Consider the following 16,311-nt stretch of genomic DNA (forward strand, 5'->3'; position numbering starts at 1 on the left):
GATGCTGTTTTTGAAGTATGAATAAGTCAATAAGTAATTTATTCCATTGAAATATCATTGATGTATTATAGAAAAGTGATTTATCTTTTTATAAATGACAAAAGGCACATCTGCCTCATTTTCACTGTCGTATCCTGATACTACTCAGAACCATGATATTTTCATTGGTATCGTACAGTGTTGTCAGGGTCCCAATATTGGTACCCTGACAACACTAATCTGGAGGGGGTTCATCTGCAAAAACTAATGAAAAACTAAACAATATTCGGTATTCGGTACTCGGTATTCGGCCAAGCGTTTAATATTATTCGGCTTCGGCTTCAGCCACAAATTTTCATTTCCGTGCATCCCTAACATATATATATATATATATATATTTTTTTTTTTCTCCCCAGGATGATGGTGTGATATGGTAATTTCCAGTTCAGATACAACAGTGCAAAAAGAAAGATTTTTGGGGGGGAGATAACTCACTTGCCACTCAACAATTTGGCTGATAACATTAAGACAACATTTGAATGTGTCAAATAAAGACAGGCAAATCTTGGTTCCTGTTTACCACCATATACTCTCTCTTTAAGATAATCAAAGCAAATGATGGCAATTGAACAGGCCTGTTTCTCCAAACACCCAACTCCACTACATCTGTTCTACATGGTTGCTTTGTTTCAATTTACCAGCAAGTCTTTTGTGCAGGTGGCTGACAGCAGATGTGAGGCAACAAAAAGAAAAAAAAATGAGCAGTTATGTCATCAAGAGAAAAATTGTCCAACTACTGACAGATGCAATGCACATAATAAGTTCTCCGGACATTTCTGACACTCTGAAAATAATGGCAAAAAATAAAAATAAACTTGTGAAAATGTTTATGAAAGGCTTGACATTGTGTGTCTTTGACCCAATTGTCAAGGTTTAGTCAGCCAGCACCTAGGTATACAGTAACAGGCCTGTTTCTTCTTAAACTGTCAAACCTCCTCAGCCAAAAGGAAAAACGCTCAGTCACGTCAGTCAACAACCAGGTTTTAATCTACGTTTGTAGATACCCAACTCTACACACAAAACAGCAGGTTGGGTTTAAAGAGTGAGTTACACTTTGCTATTGTATTTATTATTATAGCTAATTCTTAATAGGTACTTTCCTCCATTTACTTGTCCAGAAACAGAGTCACACAGTTCCTCCACACCTCTAGGGCTGGATTGTAAAAAAAAAAAGGAAGAAAAAAAAGAAAGAAAAAAGGTACTAGTATCCTCAAAGTCATACAGTTACCAAAGTACTTTATTTGATCACTTTTTTCTACCTACTTTGATACACACCATGTGCATGGAAGCATTTGTTTGCAGAAATGCCACAAGCATGTAGTATAACCACACTTTTTGTTTTGGTGGCATGTCGGCACTCTGAATACACCATGCTCCACTTCACGATGCAACAGGCTGCATGGGTTGTAGCTGCCCAATCACTTGTCACATTAATTCGACGCCTGCAGTAATTGGCTGCAAGTTAAACCATACAAACAGTCAATTTTTTCTATATCTGGACACAATAAAGATTTAATGGAGGTATTGTTTGACTGGAGAAGTTTCGATACTACTTGGTCCTGGATTATTTTGGTCAATACTTTAAAAGGTATTGAGTATCAATACCCTGCCCTATGCAGCTTGAAAAGTTCTCTACTAAAGCCTGCTAATGTTAACCCATTTACATCATCTCAACCTCTCAGGAAAAAGTGTAGCAGTGACTACAACACAATATTGTTTAGTTTGTGTGATGGATGAATACAGGCAGGGCACTAAACTATCAGCACAGAGAAAACACAGATGCAACCTTTCTACAAAACAGCTTCCAAAATAGTAGTTACAACTCTGCTGGATGTTCCCCCTGTATTACTATGATGAAAACTATTGACTTGGTTTAAGTAATAGCAAATGTCTCATTGACACCCTTGGTGACCTTTTATAAAACCAGACACACCCATCAACAATAGAAAAGAAGGATTAACGCTGAAGATGCTTTACGTGTTGCACAGTTTATTCTCAGTAAGTAATGACTGGAGGCCGCAGAATGAAACTGGAAGTTATTTAACTGTGGTTGATCTGGCAGAGACAATATGTGCAGAAGACTTAACAAAAGTAAATTTCAGGCACTCTGCGCAAAACAAAATAAAGCGCTCATGGCAAGCTGTTCATACCTGGTTGAACAGTTTTTCTTCCTTGTAACAATCACAAACTGTCCATGGCTGCATATTATAACTCCCCCTGCCTACTATTATTTCAATAAAAGTAAAAGATATAATTCAATAGAAAAGCTTAAAACATTACATTTGTAACAACAAATACATTTCTATTTTCCTTAAAAAGAGCACTCTGCAGACTTAGTGTAGCATTCCATTCAACTGCATATCATTGACAGACTCATGGTGGACAGTTTATAGACGAATTCGGCAAGCGATTTGTGTATGCCGCCATCTTGCGGCGGCACCATTGCTGCGGTGACATGTGTCAGTCATCAATTCATTATGCTGTCATTGTGAACTGACTCTCTACAATGACAGCATCATGAATAGCTGGATTGATGATGTTAGACAGTGGCCTCCGGTAACTGATGAAGGTATCTTAAATGAGTACCGATATTAATATAGAAATTAATCATTTGTTTGAGCGATAAGCAGGAAAGATTAGAGTAATAGGGAGATAATAGACTGTATCATTAAACACTGTGGAATATAACGTTAGCATACGTTACGTGTGCTGACGTTAGCAAGCTAGCAGCGTGACATTTAATCATTATGGACAGGCTACGTGACCATCACATCATATTGAAGGCGATCAATATTGATCGCCTTCAATATGATGTGATGGTCGTCTAAAAGGCGGTGTAAAATTTGCCCGACCCATCCGGAGCAAAACACAAACACGTGTTGTTGTTGTTTTTAGTCACGTAGCCTGTCCATAATGATTAAATGTCATGCTGCTAGCTTGCTAACGTCAGCACATGTAACGTATGCTAACGTTACATTACACAGCGTTTAATGATACAGTCTATTATCTCCCTATTACTCTAATCTTTCCTGCTTATCGCTCAAACAAATGATTAATCTCTAAATTAATATCGGTACTCATTTAAGATACCTTCATCAGTTACCGGAGGCCACTGTCTAACATCAATCCAGCTATTCATGATGCTGTCATTGTAGAGAGTCAGTTCACAATGACAGCATAATGAATTGATGACTGACACATGTCACCGCAGCAATGGCGCTGCCGCAAGATGGCGGCATACACAAATCGCTCGCCGAATTCGTCTATAGGGCTGAAACGATTACTCGAGTCTCTGTAATTATGGCAGCGATGACGCTGAGTGACAGACCTGCCATTATGTGACATTCTCCTCTTGATTTAATATTTCTCCAATATGTCTCATTAAACTCTTTACACAGAAGTACGGGACGAACTGCATCCCATACTGAATCAGTAAGGGACAGTACATTTTATTTTTCAATATGGGACAAGGGGCAACTCTGTCGTCTCATGCCTTGGTGTGGCGCTGGCGTCAGTCACATCACTTATGCTCAGTTTTACTATCCTTACTTTTTATCCAGACCTCTGCAGGAAAGGAGTTTGCTGCATTTCAGAGTTTTTCCTGGGAAAAGAGTTTGTAACTTTTATGGACGCTACTGTGCTACTCAGTCAATGAATTAACTTCACTACTGAAAAGCTATTTGACTCAGAAAGTAGTGACGTCACCACCACGCTACTGAGAATGCTGTTATATTCGTAAGGTCGCACCTTGTAGTGAGCTACTTCCCAACACTGATTATTCCTGACAGCATGAGAAATAGAGGCGTAGTATGAGTGCGTATGAAATACTCATTCCATGCTCATTTCTCTCATTACAGAGACTTTTCTCATTTTCTCTTTTATATATTGTCCTTCAATGAAGCTAAAGTAATCTAATAAAAACACGCAGTATTTCTTATCCGATTACTCGATTAATTGCCAGAATAATCGATAGAATACTCGATTACTAAAAGAATCGATAGCTGCAGCCCTAACGGTTTAAAAAACACAATGGCAGCAGAACCAGAGCTAAAGTTATTTTTATTCCATGCATTCTTCTTTCTTGTCCAAACCTGGCGCCAGCATTACCCACAAGGAGACTCAACCACCAACAGTGCGGTCAGAGATTCAGATGCTAGTAGCCTCAAGCCTCTAGCTTCTACCAGAGATGGGAAGTGGGCAACAGAAATCCACACCTCAGATTTTCATACTTGTAGTCTTCAGTCCCAACTGATGCTGACTCAAGTGACAAACAGGTGGAGTTCCCCTTTAAGACTTGTTAAATAAACAACAAAGCATCAAACCATACCAAGCCATTTAACATTACCATCCCTACCACAACAATGGAAATTATGTCATCAACGGAGGACAAGTAACCTGACTACTGGTGACTTTTACCAAACCTCCCCTGAAATCCATAAATAACTGGAGACTCTCTCTAGGACAGACTGCTAGGACCTGCTGGGTGACAGTCACGTGACCGACTAGAGGTAGCCAAGCTAGCACTACTGCTAATGAGCTAATCTGCAAGCCATTATCACAGTCTTATCTCATAGACTGCCGTGGGTTTAACAACATTGTTTTATGAGTTGTTCTTTTGTAAAATGTACAACTCAAATCACAACTATAACTTCGTCATCACAACATCATCTGATATTTTTCAGCCAGACAATGACAGTTATCAAAATCTCATTAACAAGAGGTTATGTTTGCTTGATTATTTACGAAGGAATGAATCACAGTGATAAGGTATTGGTTTAACGAAACTAATTAGATGTGAAGGTTGTTGTATTGTGTGCTCCCTCACTGATTACCTTCTACAGAACAGGATGACAAACTAGCAAGGCTAACCAAAAATAGCCCAATATCACTTTGAGTCTCCCATCTTTGAAATCCTACCACTGATGTTTTGTTGCCTGCTAAAGTGTTTAATGAACCAGGACAAACACTTCATGTGAAGTTCTCCAATGAATACATATACATCTTTCACAATAACCTCAATAAAGCCAAAACTGTAAAACATTCTCTGCATACTAAACACACAGTTTCACAGAAAACCAGTGATTAGCTTCAGCAGCTAACCCCGTATTAAGAGGGAAACATACTAATAAAAGGTGTAGACAAAGTGATGGGGCTCTGCTTTGTTTGGAGGTAATTCTATGTCTAGGTCTTGACGGCAGAAGGAGTAGCACTGTATATTTTGAACTTTTCTTAAAGTAGCAGCCATCAATCTAAAAGCTTTTGCATCAACTTTACTGATTGTTTCTATTGGTTTACCGTCATCACCATTAAAGGATTCTTTCACATTTCTATACAATGTTGTTAAAATTTAGTAATCCATCCATCAATTAACCAATTTACAGAAAAAGATGGACACCTGTTTTGCTGAACTTATGAATAGTTAATTTAATAATCATGCAAAAAGGACAAAATCATGTGTGAGGATTTGAAGCTTTTGTCTTGTTTTAATCACTGTAAACTGAATATTTTGGACTGTGTGATGATTTGCAGCTTTCCGGTTTTATATTCCTGCAAGTTGAATAGTTACGGACTTTTGGTCAGACAAAAACAAGTAATCTGAGGATGTGGAATTCCTCTTTGGAAAATTGTAATGCATAGTTTTCACCATTTTCTGACATTTTTACAGGCTTAGTGATTTATCAGGAAAATAAATCTGCAGATTTGTCAAAAACAAAATGATCATTATTTTCAGCCTCATAATAAAGACTGTTCAGTGAGAAACACAATTCAATGTGAGCCACAGTAGAAGACTAAAACACTACAGATTTTATAAAAAAAATAAATAAATAAAGGCCCAAGAAGTCTGCCAAAACCAGGAAGCGCAAACTTGACAAAGGAGCAGCTAAAACATAGCAAACAACAACATCCACACCCAGGATGATAGTAACTTAACATCTTACTCTTCAGTCCCAAAAACTCTTTCCAACAAGGCCTCAATTTAAGCTCCAGTTTGTTTAGTAGATAGAGCATTATGTTATGTCGTCACATCCCATAAAGACATGAGAACCAAGTCTCTGCTGCTACTCTACTGTCCCGCTCAGTTTTCAGTCTTTGCCTTCTCACTCCAACAAGGAACATAATGTCACACCTGTGATCAATAGGGGCCAATACAGGCTCATGAAAAGTGAGAAATAAAAGCAGGTCATAGTTATTTAGTTACAAGAGTTGCTTTTTTTCCTCTGCTTCATGTTTCTTCACAAAGTACTTCTCTATTATACATAATCAGTGTGGGAAATCAATGCCAGTCAAAAGCAGGCTGAGGCTAGTATGATGCTCTCTTTATCAATAAGCCAGTTTGGAAGGACACTGACTACGACTTGGAGTATTTTTTCTAAACATCCAGTTGGTTGGCACGACAAGAGTGGGAGAAAAGTACGAGACTCCAGCCACAAAAATGTTCTTTTGCTCTGAATTCAAACATACTAATATCTGCTACACTTCACTATTGGATGCTTGTCATGCTGGTGATGTAGAAACTGAAACTTCCTCTAATATTGCACTTGTTAAACATCACTCCACATAGGTTCACCAGCTAAATGCTACAGATGTAACATGCAAAACATAAACAAAAAGATAACTGAGTGCTTCAGTATCAGAATGCAAACCCAGTTTGAACAGAAAGACAAGGTTAAAACAGACAAAACGAACTAGTACTGCGCTAGGTAATTAGTTAATAACATAGTACTACAAGTTGATGACGACTACTGACAAGTAGAATAAAGCTGGCATGACTCAAACTCATTAAACAGCACTGTTGAAGTTACTGCCAACTACAAGCGAGTTTGAATATAACCTGCTATGCATAAAAATATTGACCACTGACCATCTGCTCAAGCGACACAGCATGCATGTGTATGTAGTGCCAAGACTCTGCCATTCTCCAGCTATAAGTTCCTCGTCCAAATTCAAAGACCATTTCACTGTTTAACTCCTGAAGTCTTGGTAAAACTGTGAAATGCCCACCCATAATCTGAATGCAACACATGTCAGGCACTGTATGTGTATGTGTGTGTATCTATATGAGCTCAGTCCACATTTTTAGCTTAAAAACCACCTAAATATCATTGAACTTCTGATGCAACACAATTATCCATTCAGCTGATGGCTGCAATAAAAACACACAACTGACAAGATACAGCAGCAGGTATCTCACGTTCAGCTTGTTGCACAAAGCAAAATGTTGATGACGTGACAAATATGTAATTACCTTAATAAAATCTAAATAACCTAAATCAAAATAGATAAACAGCTGGAAAACATGTGCGCCAGCTTTAAGTGTACTGCTGCATGATAGCATACAGATGGGGGCAATGTGATGTACACTGTGAGAAAATATAATATGTCAACTATCAGAGATTTCTCCATAATATTTATACTGAGATATCTGAACATGAATAATCCCTGAGCAGTTTTGTGATTATATTGGATTCTTCTTAAAATTTGCATAAACCTTAATTTATCAAGTATTTACTTTGATTTTGATTTGTTAAGTTTTGCAGCTATTTTGTAGGGATGCACCGAATATTTGGTAACCGAATATATTTGGTGGAGTAAGTGAAAAGTTTTGAAGTTTTGTTTTGATGACGCAATCAAACAGCGTGCGGTGACGGACGGAGTAAAATGTCGGCAGTTGCGACTAAAAATAGTTTTGTGCGAGCAAAAGAAATCATTCAGGAGCACGCTGTGCGAGTACAGATTTCAACTAGCAGCAGAAACGAAAGGCGCATCCTGCCGGTTGTGGGTTGAACAGGGGTCACAGACACAGACAGGAATGTAATCCTGTCAAATACGGCGGCCATACTACTCCACAGCGCAAGATAACGGCTTACCGGCGACGGAGAAGCCCGGCTCCAGGTCCAATAAGACTTTGTTGGTGTCATGACTGCCCAAAAGTACCTGAACAGCTGAGCCGTGGCGGCACACAGGTATGTGATGTGTCAGAGGAGAAACGAGCCGTTCACATTTCTCTCTTTGTGGCAGGTAACGGTCCACAAACCTCACCGCACTTAAGGGACTGTTCTTAACTTGTCAGGGGAGGAGGGTGGCTGGTTGATTTTTATTTTATTTATTTATTTTATTTTGACCCCCCCATGTTCATCACTGATTGATGCTGTTCTTGAAGTATGAATAAGTCAATAAGTAATTTATTCCATTGAAATATCATTGATGTATTATAGAAAAGTGATTTATCTTTTTATACATGACAAAAGGCACATTTGCCTCATTTTCGCTGTGGTATCGTGATACTACTCAGAACCGTGATACTTTCACTGGTATCGTACAGTGGGTCCCAATTTTGGTACCGTGACAACACTAATCTGGAGGGGGTTCATCTGCAAAAACGAATGAAAAACTAAACAACGGCATTCGGTATTCGGTACTTGGCCAAGCGTTTAATTTTATTTGGCTGCTTCAGCCACAAATTTTCATTTCGGTGCATCCCTACTATTTTGTTGACTGCTTAATTTTTAAAGTCATTTTTAAGTCATGATTGATGAACATCGACTAAGAGGTAAAGTAGTCGAGGACAAAATTATTAGCCCCCCTATGAAATTTAAAGTTTCTTCAAGATTTTCCCAAGTACTTTTTTAACAGAGCAAGGAATTTTCAACATAGCATTTCTGAACAAACTAGTTTTCTTTAGAAGGCACAAATTATTTATATTTGCACACCAAAACAGAATTATTTAAGAAAAACTAAAATGACCAGGGACATTATTATTAGCCCCCTTTAAGAAATGACCATTTATTAAGTCATTGCACAAACCACTTTTGTGCAATGATGTGCTTTAACTTCACAGGTAATGTACTTAAAGGTGATCAGGTGAATCAGGTGATTTCACTCAACAATTAAGTTAAAACATGGTATAAAAGCCTCAGTATGGGTCATTGAGCTGTCAGTTGAGAAAGCACCATGCCGAAAACTAAAGAAATCAGTTTGGACTTGAGAAAAAGAATTATTGATGCACACAAAGCAGGAGAAGGATATACAAAGCTATCCAAGCATTTCCAAGTGTCAAAAACTGGAGTGAGAAGTATAATCCAGAAATTCAAAGACAGCCACACAGTACAGAACAAGCCTGGCAGAGGTAGGAAGCGAAAGATTTCAAAGACCCTGGAAAGAAAACTAGTGAGAGATGTGTCTAAAGACCCCAGAACAACTGCCAAGACACTGGTGAATGACTTGGACACATCAGGAATCGTAGTCTCTAAGAAGACAATCACTAGAGCTCTGCACAGGAATGGACTGCGAGGTTGCAGACCAAGAAAAACTCCACTTTTGAAGAAGAGACACCTTCAAGCCAGACTTAAGTATGCTCAGGACAACCTGGAGAAAGATTATGCATAATGGAAGCGTGTCCTATGGTCTGATGAGACTAAACTAGAGCTCTTTGGCCACAGAGACACTGCTTATGTTTGAAGAAAAAAGGGAGAGGCATATAACCCAAAGAACACCGTCCCCACAGTGAAACACGGTGGTGGGAGTATTATGCTGTGGGGATGCTTCAGTGCATCTGGAATTGGAAATCTTGTCAAGGTGGAAGGAATCATGAACAATGAAAGATATGTGGAGATTCTGAAAGAAAACCTTAAGCAGTCAGCAGTAAAACCGGGTCTAGGTCGTCGCTTCGTCTTCCAACATGACAACGATCCAAAACATACATCTCTCTTGGTGAAGAACTATCTCCAGAAGACCAAAGTGAATGTAATTGAGTGGCCTGCACAAAGCCCTGACTTAAATCCCATTGAAAATATGTGGGGTGACTTAAAGAAGAACGTCCATGCCAGAAGGCCATCAAACCTGGAGGAGCTTAAGAGATTTGCCAAAGAAGAATGGGCCAGGATTCCTCAAAAGAAGTGTCAGAGACTTGTTGAAAACTACAACAAACGACTGCAGGCTGTTATCCAGCAAAAAGGATACACAACTGACTATTAGGATCCGGGGGGCTAATAATTTTGACCCTGGTAGTTTTTGTTTTTTGTGGAATATTTTCATTTCTGTGTGCAAACTAAAATAATGTAAGCATCCAAAATAAAACTAGGATGTCTAAAAAAGCTGTGTTAAAAATGTGTTGCTCTGTTTAAAAGCACTTGGGAAATACTTTTAAAACAATGACATTTTTGTAGGGGGGCTAATAATTTTGTCCTCAACTGTAACTGAAGATAAAAATAATCGTTAGTTGCAGCCTTACTTTAGTTTGCTGCATTAGCCAAAAAGACAAATTCATATTTAGTTGTTTTTTTCCATAGTTTTTTTTTTGATTTTCCAGAAAATGAACTGTATAATAAAAAAATGTAAAATCCAAAAATAAAACTACACATACCATGATTAAAGAATTTTGTTCATAACGCCCACCTCTTATGGGAAATGCCACAATACTACAAATTACTACATTACTGACAGTAACTGCTGAGCAATTAGCTGTGAATCTACTCTTTGTTTGTAATCTGAAAATGTGAAATAAAGTTTGTAATGCCAACAATTTGTATAAGGCAAAGGAGAATTTTCCTTCTCCATTTGTCATAATATTTTCCATTTTTTAATACATTTTAACTAAAAACAAACTTAAGAACATGTTGGAGATTTTCATGGCCAGTGGAAGATGACTCCAATCTGTCAAAAATGTGTTTGTGTATGTCAAAAACTCACCAAATGAGAGTTCTCTTTTGCCTCTTGTACTTGCTGCACCTGTGGTTCAGCTACAACTTTCGTGTCCTGGTCAGAAGTCATGAGCCGTCTGCTTCTTGGCTCCTCAGGGAGAAGTCTCTGTGTCACCAAGTAAGCTACAGGGGGTCGGAGGGGACAAACAAGTTAGATTCAAGAATGGATGTTTATCACAGAACTGTGGCACAATATCAGTTGTGACACGTGAACGATGAAAAGGGCCAGGGGCCAGTGTCCGATAGTTACTTTACAAAGGCCTGTTGAGGACTGGTGAACTTTAAAAATAAAACAGAACTACCTCCAGAGAAAACTCAATAGACATGATATGCTTTTTTATACACGTGGCTCATTTTCATTGCCAGTTTGTGTACAGAATAATGTGTATTATAGCGAATTAAATAAAAACAAATTTAGAGCTATAACTCAACATCAGCTCATTCTTACCCAACAGATTTGTTTATTATCTTTAAGAGCAAAGCATTGTTAGAGCTCTACAAGTCCAAAGTGCCACACTGACTCTGAGTGATTTATCAAAATCTACCGGCACTTGGCCAGTAAATAATTTAAGACCCTGACAGAGGTGAAAAATACAGTTAGGTTCAAGAGGCTAAATTTATGTTTAATGTCAGATTTGGCTGCAGTTTAGCAACTCTTGCCAAAACACAGAAACAGTACTTCTAAAATAAGCCGTACGTTCAAACCAATGTGAAAACAAAATGTAAAAAATCAACCTTTGCTAAAACATTTGAGCTTTAAATTTGGTTTGACAAGTTTAGTAAAAATTTAAAACATAAAAATAGGACCAACCAAACAAACAACCTCAAAGTTTAAACTCAAATCTTCACCTGGACTTAATGTTCCCACGTGTTAAAAATATGCGGCTTCACCTGTTGCCGGGGAACACGCTTCACATGATACCAAGTGAAAATAAAAGTAGGGAGATATTGCTAGATAAGTTCTAAAAGCCCCACCCACATTAACTCCGTACAAAATTGTATTTTTCACTCAAACTTTGCATTTAAGTTTTGCACTTTTCGAAGATATTTATTAATATTTTTACTGCTTTATGTTGCAGTGAGAGACAGATACGACAGTGTAGGAATGGAGGGAATGACATGCAGCAAAGGGCCCTGGGCTGGAGTCGAACTTGCGCTGCACCCTCCCAGTGAGCTAATGTTAACGGTAATGTTTTTTTTCCCACTTGCCTGGCTGGGTAAGTGAGTCAGAATTCAGCCTGCCTGAAGTCAGGTTTTACTTGCCCCAATACAAATATATTGTTTATTTATTAACAGTTATCAGATAACATCAAAGACTTGAGTTCATTGGCATGTTTCATACAAGCATTGGCAAAGCCCTGCAGGAGGGGTTGTTGGAAGCCCTCTATGCTGCCATGCAAGCGAGATGCTCTTGGCTGTTATGGAACACCAGAACATTTTTTGGAAACGTGAAATGTCAGCCCTGTTGAATCCAATTTGCTCGCAAACTTGCAGCAAAATGCACAAGACAAAGTTGGCATTTCACCCCCAGGATAACTGAAATCAGGATTCAGTTAGGATAACTGCTCGCTTGCGTTTCAGCTCATTAACTTTGTTTTTACTCCACTGTTATGTTCTGCTGAGTGCCTATGTTTAATTATTTTTTTACTAGCAAACCATTTGCCCAGATTTGCCAGATTCGCTGGCCTGATGTGGCATTTCACTTGCCCATGGTAATCCTTATTATTAAGCTGAACAGATTCCCTGTAGTACAAAACAAAAATAATGATTAACCACAGATTAACTAAAGAAGGGCACAAACCTCTTGCTAAGACAAAAAACATAATATGCAACCGTTAGGGCTTTGACAAACAATTAGGACAACTTTCTGTTCAACCAATCAATTAACCATTTACTCTATGAAATGACAGAATGGCAAATGAGTATCACCAGAACAGCAAAGAGTAGAGCTGAAATGATGAGCTTGGTTTCAGAAAAATAACTGTTACCAATTTTGATAAATAGATTAATCTTGTGAGTAATTTCTTAGAATAATTATAAAATGAAGTAAAACAAATAATCACTGATAGCAGCTTTTCACAAGTGAAGAATTGCTGTTTTTCTGTGTTAATAAACTGCTGATCAGACAAAACAAACATCTAAAAATGTCAACTGAGATCTGGCTGTGAAGGGATTTTTTTTTTTTTTTTTTTTTTTTTGCATTTCTGACAATCTATACACCAAATGATTAAAACAATGTGTGGAGTATCAAATAACAAAATATTTGCTAATTGTAGCTCCAGTGGGGAAGCCTGCAACAAGTTGCTTTGCAGATTTAAGAAAAGCTATTTTTCTGGATATCAAAATTTGATTCAATTCAATTAACTTTCTGTCAATCAGCACTTTAACTGCTTCAGCACAACTGACCATCAACTCCACACCTTGGTTAATGTAGCGTACTCTCTATAGTAAACATTTTCTGCACTCAAGTTTTCAGCATCGTTCTTGCATCTTTACGGCTGCTATTTTCAGTACTAGTAGTCTGAGTGGTTATCACCTCTACTACATCTGACCTCAACATTACACATTCAGAGAAAAAAGTTAGTGGGAGGACCCCTATGTGTCCAAACACCACTGGAAACCCCTTCTTTTCTGTCCTGTTGGAGCCGTTTGTAAAGCAGTGATAATCCACCCCAACAATCGGGTGCCTGTCTCTGACACGGGCCCTCGCTGTGTTTGCATACAAAGCAGAAAAAGAATGGCATTGCTGTAAAGCTGGTGACCTTTGATCCACATACTGATTCCCATACATGGCATGTGTGTGTATGTGTGTTTGTGTCATGCCACTGTGATGAATGGGGCCTAACACGTCTCTCCATCAATACCAGTCAGCTATCAAAGCAGCTATTGCGTGATAGACTTTTCTGAACAGTAGCCTTAAAACCTGTTTGCCAGCTGAAGCATACATTTAACTTCTGTGACCTCTATGTGCGTTTTCTTCAGCCACACCGTGGCACATCAATAACACGTATATCAGGCTGAAGTGATGCGTTAAATTAATATATTTCTGTGGTCTTGCATCTTTCACATGAAGGTTTAGACCAAGATTTCTGTGAGTCATTTGAAAGTCTACTTGGCAAAGAGACCTCTTGAAAAGGAGAGAGAAAAGAAAGAGCAGCTGATCTACACTTGGTCCCACACATCCTTCTCTGATGCAAATCCTGACAGTTTGTTGTGATTGGGAAACTACATACTCCTACTGTCATGTGTACGCTGTGAAAACTTAAAGCTAGATTTCCATTTCTTAAATTCATGAGGTATTATATCCTCTTAAATGAGTCACGGAAACTTACCAGAAATCTCAAAATGCACAATATTCATCTTAAAACAAGCTGGTTTGTCCCTTAACCCTGAAACACCAAACAGTTTAGAGATTTAACCTAACCAACAATGTATTTAATACCTTCTACGTTGTAATTTTAAACTGTTTAGGCCAAGATCTTTCACAAACATATAATCCACCTTGCAGCACAATGCAAAAAATGAATGACCAAGTCTTGGTATTTATGAAATATGGGGCAGAGGGTAATCACAAGACTCCTGACAACGTTTACAATGCAGTTTGACCTGATGCATCCCATAAAAAGACTGACCCCGGCCACAGCACATGTCATTTCCTCTACAGATGCAGTGAGTCAATCATAACGTCTAGACAAGGCCTGAACCAAAACACACGCTTTGCTGGTCCTCCTCCTCCCTCCTCTGCCTTGTTTCCACCCTACATAATCACAAGAGGTGATTTACAACCAAAATGCTACTCTGTTGGTCCAGAATAAGCCTTGTGGTTAAAAAAAATGCAATAGGGGGCCAAAGAGGTTTATTTATAGTCGATGGGTTACCACTGATGGAAGATGGTCACCAGGCATCTAACATGTCCCTGTGGGGGTGTTGAACCAGTGTTTATCTCCATCCAGACGAGGCTGCCACTCGCGTCAGATGCGTTTGTTTGCATCAACTTTACTAGTCGAGCGCTGCAACTTCTACTAAAGACGCAATGCAGGCGTATTTAGTAGCTGACACAGCCGAGAAAGACTGCAGCTCACATGCCATGCCCATGCCAAGGGGCCATGCACAGCGACACTCCTTCTTCACTAGGCAGTCTGCAGGCTTCGTGGGAGCGAAGTGCAGGCTGAATTTGGGTAATAAATGTACAGTGGGAGGTGTTTCAGTTGTAAACACGTTATAACGTTATGTTTTAAAGTTGAGTCTGGCCAGAAAGTAGCAGCCATGTCTAGTTAGCTGGCTTGCAGTAGCATCCAATGAAAGATGGCGACCTCCGGCGTGATTTCGCGGATTCCCCAACCCCCCCATCGTTTTGAAACAGGCTAATATTTAGTTAGCAAGCAAGCTAACTTAACCTGACTTTAGAGAGAAGCGATAAGACAGGGTCTATCCGTGTGTTCGCTGCTCTACTGTTAATCCACTTTGACATCAGAATAAGTTTGAAAACAGTTTCTTACTCACCTGTCAACTCTCACTGCACGGCAATGCAAATACTGTGATGGTAGTGGCAGCTGATGGTGGTGCTGGACTGAGGCCTTGAGTTGGCTTCCAGGCTAAATACGCAGGGTATTAGCTAGCAGGCTATATCGAGCACGCTAGCTAGGAGCAACCGGCTTACCGCTCTAAACCTCACCGCAAATAGTCTTCAGATTTCAGGGGGGAATGGCCACGACCAGTTGCAGTGCAATGACAAAACGACGCCCCCCAAAACTGTCTGCAAAAAATGGGCTCCTCCGACCAGCACTGCAAGCTAGTTAGCGAGTAAGCTAGCCAAGAGTTAGCTAGGTGGCTAGCTAGCTAGCTTGCCTGTCAACTTTGTGCTCGATAAATCTGGCGCCTGGAAATTACACGCGAAGCAAATTCCTCACGATCAACAGCAGGCTCTACGGGAGGGGGAGTCAAAAACCAGCCAAGAAACCCTGAAACCGAGGAATAAACGTTACTCGTCTCAACGCTTCCGATCGATCAAACACTCGGTACAGCTAAAGATGAGAGAGGAGGGGAGGGGGGTCGGAATGGAGAAGTCGCTGTTTCCTTTCCCTTTCGTGTGCAGCACAAAGATCGTCTATAATGTTGTTGATGGAGCACTCCAAAAAAGGCTAGTCATACGGTCTCAAACTGTGCAGCAAAAAGTCCAATATTTCTTTAGTGGAGCAGAAGTATGAAGTAGCATAAAATAGAAATACTCAAATCAAGTACAATATGTGTTTAGATATCATTTTCACCAAAAATACCAAGGGAAAAAAACAGTATCAAAGACAGAGAAAATAAAAGATAAAGTAAGATGGGCCTTTTTTTTCATTTCCAGAGAGGAAATTCTGGTTTATCAGTAGCACAAGCACATAAATAAGTACAGATACAGAGAAAAGTTAAGAAATAAAATTTAAATTGTTAGAGGTGTATAAAATAAAAATTACAACGCAAGCAGTATACAAACAGTACCTGCAACCAGAGTTAGATAAAGAGCTGCAACTATTAAGCGCTTTAATCGATTAATTGTCAACTGTTAAATCAACTGCCAACTAATTTG

The 16,311-nt window shown here is 39.0% G+C and overlaps 1 protein-coding gene across 3 annotated transcripts in view; it reads right to left on the reverse strand.

The window, feature by feature from the left end:
• Positions 1–15,792, reverse strand: part of LOC126408838 (la-related protein 4B-like) — a 61,465-nt gene extending 45,673 nt beyond the window's left edge. For all 3 annotated transcript variants that reach the window (XM_050074560.1, XM_050074559.1, XM_050074558.1), the window contains exons 1-2: positions 15,243–15,792; positions 10,729–10,862 (exon numbers count right to left, since the gene is read on the reverse strand). In XM_050074560.1, the coding sequence (XP_049930517.1) occupies positions 10,729–10,809 (81 nt within the window). In that variant the 5' untranslated portion in view covers positions 10,810–10,862; positions 15,243–15,792. The remainder of the gene's footprint in view (positions 1–10,728; positions 10,863–15,242) is intronic.
• Positions 15,793–16,311: the final 519 nt, after the last annotated feature.

Source organism: Epinephelus moara, chromosome 21, assembly GCF_006386435.1.
Source record: "Epinephelus moara isolate mb chromosome 21, YSFRI_EMoa_1.0, whole genome shotgun sequence".
Taxonomy (NCBI): domain Eukaryota; kingdom Metazoa; phylum Chordata; class Actinopteri; order Perciformes; family Serranidae; genus Epinephelus; species Epinephelus moara.